The sequence below is a fragment of the Paramacrobiotus metropolitanus genome, unplaced genomic scaffold (assembly GCF_019649055.1).
Source record: "Paramacrobiotus metropolitanus isolate TYO unplaced genomic scaffold, Prichtersi_v1.0 Parri_scaffold0000041, whole genome shotgun sequence".
NCBI lineage: Eukaryota > Metazoa > Tardigrada > Eutardigrada > Parachela > Macrobiotidae > Paramacrobiotus > Paramacrobiotus metropolitanus.
Window position 1 is genome coordinate 464,031 of NW_026570261.1, and position 6,082 is coordinate 470,112.

The window sequence follows — 6,082 nt, forward strand, 5'->3', positions numbered from 1 at the left end:
GAAATGCTGAATAATCACTCCTCATCATAATCAGAAGATTATGTAATAAACCATTTTCTCGGGGAATCTATAAAATACATATTCTCGCTGTATCACCAATACGGTTACCACAAAAAGATCTATGTATATAAGTATCAATCCAGGCTGTGGTGAAGACAGGTTTCCTGTGGTAAAGTATCATAAAAATTTAATCACTTTATTATGCAAAACAAATCGGCATAAAGGCAGTTTAGACATCTAACTTTATGGTAAACTTTAAAGTAGTATCACAGAATAATAATATTAACGATAAGATGTACAGAGAGTACAACCCTTTAGAGCGACAACGACATAACAATTAGGAAAGTATAAACGATTTCCGTACAGTCGAACTTAGCATTTTATATAAGTAATTATAGAATTTTTTGCAGTGTGGCGTTTCTGGTTCCATGGATGGAAAAATTCGCACAGCATTGGCATATGGATTGAGTTAAACCATAGCGGTATTGCCGGTTGTCGTTTTTATCCAGTCAAGCAGTCCAGACACTCTCGTGTAGACGGCGGGCTTGTTACTGGTACAACTATAAAATCAGCCGACAATGGTTATCTTAGTTACATCTTGCAAGTACTTTTCTCATATTTTTAAGCAGCATCAACTTAATGTTTGACGGTTTGTCGGATTTACAAGTCAAAAAGTTTGACAGTAACTGTCCATCTATTATGCATAAGTACGCACCCAGCTCCAAAACTGACAATGCCATGTAGAACCCATTTCCGGCTGGCGGGGTCTTGACACACCAACGGACCGCCGCTGTCACCCTATAATAAGCACCCAGTGCAATAAAATGTTAATCAATGCCTTTAAAAATCATATGCTTTCGAGTATAATTGCCACAGTTACCTTGCAAGCATCGGTTGTCAGCGTCGGCGTCCCGGCACACACTTGCACCGCCCCGGTGACCATGCCGCCCCAGTACCGCCGCGCGCACTGTTCCCGTCCAATAATCTGGACCCTCCCCTGTTGCAGTAGCGGTTTATTCATATTCCCGATGGGTCCGGATCCGCCCCATCCCGTCACCATGCAGTTCGTTCCCTGGGCCACATCCTGACACGTCGACGGAATGCACACCGGGCTGACTTGGGCTTTAAATGTCAAATTGGTCGCCAAACGGAGAATGGCAATGTCGTTGACGAAGGTCCGCTCGCCGCCGTATTGCGGGTGGCGCCCTACGCGCAGCACAGTATGATCCACTTGACTGGCTTCTACGCGGCTCTGATCGTGATCACCGGCACGCACCACGTATTGGCCATTCACACCACTGTATAAAGATATTTAACTGTTGTCAGCATTTTCTGAGTATTCGTTATCGTCTGTGTTAGTTTACTCAAGCAAGCAATGTGCCGCGGTCACCACATATTTCTCGGTGAGAATGCTGCCTCCACAGATCCACGACACCTGGCCGTTGGGATAACGGACACCGAGACGGATCTGCCAGGGCCAACTACCGGCAATCGCGTCGCTACCACCTGTTGAAAATGATTTTTGATATTTATAGATCAAGTGCACACCAGATAAACGCTTTCTCAATATTTAGCAACGCACCTTTGACTCGTGACATCTCGGAGCGGGGAGATATCTGTGGGGTACCGCAGGACACGGCACTGTCAGCCAGGCCTACAGATTAAAATACTTAATTAACTGAATATGTTTCTAAGTTGAATATACCACATTAACACAGTTTAATAAAACATTTGAGTTAATTAAGCAGGGACTTTAACTTCATAAAGCAGCTTACGGAAAGAAGCCAGAAGGCCAACAAAAAGTGTACAGAAGAATGCAGCGGGCATCGTTATTATGCTTTTGGAATACTTATTAGGAAAACTAGTGCCACTAAATTATCCGGAACGAATGAGTATGATTTTGTTAACTATGTGCTTTAGTCCTTAAATACCCGGCTGCTGCCATTTTACAGGTCTGTGTGTCGGCAGCCGTATTTTCAGTACTCTGTTTACTAATATGAAGACCTATTCCAGTGCCCTGTTTCCTGCTACGTATGTGGTTGTTTCCTGTTTTTATTTCCTCACCACTTCCGAATACCAGGCATCTATTTAACGATTACAGGAATGATGAATGTAACCGGTTCCAAATTGCTGCCCTACTGCGCTTTGTAGATGACATCCTTCGGGTGTTGACTTCTAGTTAAGAATGCAAACATTTTTGTTGAATCATTATTCAAGTGTGCTATTCAGATGTGCTGTCTCCTTATGCGGAAGGAAGTCTGCACCCATTGAGCACCATTGCACCAATAACAATAATTGTTTATTCGTCTGCGTTACTATATTTCCAAAAATGTGGGGTATTGTGGTACGGTGTACTTACAGATAACGCATACAAGTAAATCTTATTACCATAAAAACAAAAACATAACACGAAATTTGTAGTATTAAAATGCGACAAGAGTGTGCTTCCTGGAACACATACGAGTATTGGAAGCGTTACTACCAAGGCCCTTTTTATTTAAAAATAATATTTAAAACTACTCTTTATTTAAAACTTTATTTAAAACAAAAGTTTTAGTCGGTGCATTTATGTTTGCATGGAACGCCATCATTTGCGGATTACTTTCTCTACTCGTACGGTATGTGTCTCGATACAAGCACGATAGCCCTACGTTTGTCTTATTGAATAGTGCTTACTATGCAGTTCTCCCAAGCTAAGTACAAACTGCAATTATTATGATGACTGCATCAGCGGGCAAAATACAGGCAGCCCGATGTGGTATATGAATTGACTCCGTACTCCGCAGAGCTGTATGGAACTTTCCCACAACAGCCGGGACAGATCTGACTCAGCCGGCATCCTCTTCACTTCCGCCGGTTGCGCTCTTCTTTTCACGTCTGGATACGTATGTGATCTACCATGACTACGGTCCTACCGGCGTTTTCCCATTGCAAATCAATATCGCACAGTTCAAGGCTGCGTAGGTTGCATTCCTGCATTTCAGTTACCCGGGCGACGAAGTCGTGATGATCAAAATTAATACGCTATTACCGTAATAATAAGCATTGGAATCTGTTTTAGAGTAATTATGATTATGACGGAAATGTTGGAGATCTTACGACATATTCCGAAGGTGGAACTCCACTGCCATCTAGAATGCGCGGTACAATTTACGACCCTTTTGGATGAGCACCGCCGGCAAGGAATACCCCTTCCGTTTACGGCAGAAGCCGATCTACGAGAATATTTCCTCATCGAGGAACCTGTCGACGATTTTCAGCGATACCTGCTTGCCATAGAAAGACATCAGGTAAAAGCTCTCAGCCGGAGTATCTGTAAGTTTTATGTGATACGAGCTTAATTGGTTACAGTTGTCTTAATTATTGCCCGGTTTGTACGTGGTAGTTAGTACTAACAATATAATTACACAAATTGAAACATTTTATCACCAGGCTGACTAGCAATTACGAGACTTCTTTCATCGAAGGTGATATTTGGCGATGTCAGTGCTATTTCCCGAGTGGCAGAAGAAACGGTGATTAGTAAGGCTGCCGATAATGTCAAGTACGGTTAACGTACATGTACATTGCACCGCTTTTCGTACTGGTATTCGTCTCGTGTTCTGGCGCTCTACCCCAACATTTTTTTGACATAATTAATATTGCGAGTACCCATATTTATTTACGTTCCGCTATCCGCAAATCGCTTTGCAGTTTGATGCATCGATGGCCTTAACTAACAAAAAAATGTAAGATTTATGGGTGGGTTTCAGATTATTTGAGCTGCGCTATTCTCCGACATACATGTCCAGGCAGACCAAGGGCCGACTTTCACAGAGTACCATTCACGAAGCGGTCAAAGCGGGCGTGACGAGAGGTGTTGCAGCCGCCTTAAATAATAACCAGGACATCCATGTTTTTCTCATCTGCTGCGATCACGTAATTTTTAAACACTGTAAGCATCAAACACTTATCTAGACAATACCTCAAGTTTGTTTCGTCTTTTGTCTGGCTTACAGCGCCCTGGGATGCGGATGGATTTAAAGACAGCGTTAACTTTGCGCTTCACCACAGGTGGGTCACAGTAAAATAAAGAAGACGCTTTTTAACTAGTGGATAACTAGTAGGTTTCTTAAGAAAATGGCCCGGTGGCGCATGGTGTCGAAAACGGTGTTACTAATTCACTTTCGACTTTATGGTCATGTGTCTTTTACAGCAAAGTTTTCAAGAAAGTTGGGTAATTACCAGACTTTTGGTACACAACAATGCGTTTAAATTTTTTGCTCATTTTAGTTTGCCATATCTCGGCAAGCGGATGTTGCGCTCAAACGGGTTTTCAGAACGATGCAAATCATTTGGCTTTTCGACATAAAATATTACTAAAAAGTCTTTCGGAGCGCGCGAAAGCGAAAGTTTTAGTGTATGTATCCCGTTTTTGACACCATGTACCGGGCCATTTTTCTTAACCAACGGAAAAGCTTCCGATTCTTTTAGAGCTGACTTTGTTGGGTTCGATGTGGCCTGCACCGAAGCCGATATGAACCCGTGTTCACCGTTTCTCGATCGCCTTAAGGATGCCGGCCTAGGCATTACCGTACATGCCGAGAGCGACATGGAACCGGAAAAGATCCGCTTCTTGGTGGATAGGTTGCATGCAAGTACAGTACTAGTGGAGATGTCATTTCCCATTTCATAAAGCTGTTCCCGACGCTGATGCTCAGTATATTACTATGCCGACAGCGCGGGTTGGACACGGACTGCATGTGCCTGAGGATTCTGCCATCTTCGCCTATCTGAAAGACAAACGTATCCATATGGAAGAAGCCCCAACGGCCAATGTGCGGAGTGGAGAAGTGGAGAATCTACAAAATCATCCCATCCAGCGGTATATCCAAGGAGGATTTAGTGTCTCGATCAACTCGGACGACCCCGGGATTCTGGATCACACGTTAACGGGTCGGTTTCCGTTGGGGTGCCGAAACAGTATTAAAAACACATGCTATCATTATTGTCGTTTCAGATGAATATCATGTCCTGCACCACACATTCGGCTATGACATGGCTACATTTTTAAAAATAAATCTTCTGGCACTGCACAGTTCCTTTGCAGCAGAAGATGTCAAACAAAAACTGTTGGATTTATATTTTGTGCGGAATCTAAAAACAAGCGTCAGCTGAAGTGCTGGAGATTTAGCTTTGTATTATGCTATGCAGCAGTGCATATTCATCGACGGTGTAAAGACGCTGCAAGCGATTCGTTAAAACAGCATCGCTTTATTATTTGTTTGATATGCTCCATTTTATAAACTGTGCTCGATGGAATTAAAAAGCGTCTGTATGACCACGCCTTCGTTGAAGTAAGTACGGAATTCCTATGATTTTAGGAACGTAACAATACTGAACTCGCAAATTATTCAGCGCTGAATTACATAGCAGTGTCTTCTGGCGACAAAGAACACCAGCTAGTGCATGAAAACTATGTTTACAAATAGTTTATCTTTCTTTATCGCTGGAACGACCGAACGAGTATGTCCTGGAAGTTGAAGACACATAATTGCTCCGCGCTTTTTACATGATTAAGGAAGGAAATCCATCTAATTAAATTTACTGAAGAATGCATCGACAATGCACTAAAAGTTGGCAGTGAGCGTAGTAAAACAGGTGGAAGAGCACTTGGAGTAGTCCGGATCGATGGTGCCCTAAGAATCGTAGTAGTGGAATTACCTAAAGATCGTTACGTATCGCTTGACACAAAAGGAGAATTCAACAACTGCATTTTTTGTAGCAGTATCATCCAAAAACTAAGGGTGCAAGGGTTTTCAAGATGTGTGCAATTAAAGCATAGCAAAATAATCGCAGAGCTGACACGAAATATCAGAGCGTCATTTCGAATATGTAACAAGCTGGAGCGACATAAATGCTCACCGGACACACAAACTAAAAAATGAATTATACTAAAGTAATTTTCTACCTATTTTTACCGAACATTATTAATTTTGTAAAGCCAGCAGTACGAAAACGGTAAATCAAACAGCGCAATGGCGACAAAGAAGAACTTAAAAATATCCAGGGATGACCTATGTTTGTGGCAGGGGAACTTTGT

At 42.4% G+C, this 6,082-nt stretch overlaps 2 protein-coding genes across 2 annotated transcripts; one reads left to right on the forward strand and one right to left on the reverse strand.

Annotated features, from left to right (window-relative positions):
- Positions 1–229: 229 nt before the first annotated feature.
- Positions 230–1,870, reverse strand: LOC129590685 (chymotrypsinogen B-like). Its single transcript, XM_055486035.1, has 6 exons — positions 1,776–1,870; positions 1,583–1,654; positions 1,365–1,506; positions 881–1,298; positions 716–798; positions 230–560 (listed from the first exon to the last, which is right to left on the reverse strand). The coding sequence occupies exons 1-6, from the start codon at positions 1,825–1,827 to the stop codon at positions 470–472; spliced, it is 858 nt and encodes a 285-aa protein (XP_055342010.1). The 5' UTR covers positions 1,828–1,870; the 3' UTR covers positions 230–469.
- Positions 1,871–2,568: 698 nt separating this feature from the next.
- LOC129590668 (adenosine deaminase-like) lies at positions 2,569–5,307 on the forward strand. The gene is made up of 8 exons (XM_055486006.1): positions 2,569–2,618; positions 2,787–3,290; positions 3,468–3,544; positions 3,753–3,934; positions 3,999–4,053; positions 4,474–4,637; positions 4,720–4,935; positions 5,000–5,307. Exons 2-8 carry the CDS (start codon positions 3,069–3,071, stop codon positions 5,155–5,157), a joined length of 1,074 nt encoding a protein of 357 aa, XP_055341981.1. The 5' UTR covers positions 2,569–2,618; positions 2,787–3,068; the 3' UTR covers positions 5,158–5,307.
- The last annotated feature ends 775 nt before the right edge of the window (positions 5,308–6,082 follow it).

Coding starts and splice junctions, on each gene's coding strand:
- LOC129590685 (XM_055486035.1), bottom strand. CDS start 1,827: ATGCCCGCTGCATTCTTCTGTACACTTTTTGTTGGCCTTCTGGCTTCT. Junction 1,655..1,775: donor TGGCCTTCTGGCTTCTTTCC/GTAAGCTGCTTT, acceptor TTTAATCTGTAG/GCCTGGCTGACAGTGCCGTG. Junction 561..715: donor ATTGTCAGTTTTGGAGCTGG/GTGCGTACTTAT, acceptor CTGATTTTATAG/TTGTACCAGTAACAAGCCCG.
- LOC129590668 (XM_055486006.1), top strand. CDS start 3,069: ATGATTATGACGGAAATGTTGGAGATCTTACGACATATTCCGAAGGTG. Junction 3,291..3,467: donor TTGCCATAGAAAGACATCAG/GTAAAAGCTCTC, acceptor CTTTCATCGAAG/GTGATATTTGGCGATGTCAG. Junction 3,935..3,998: donor TCACGTAATTTTTAAACACT/GTAAGCATCAAA, acceptor TCTGGCTTACAG/CGCCCTGGGATGCGGATGGA.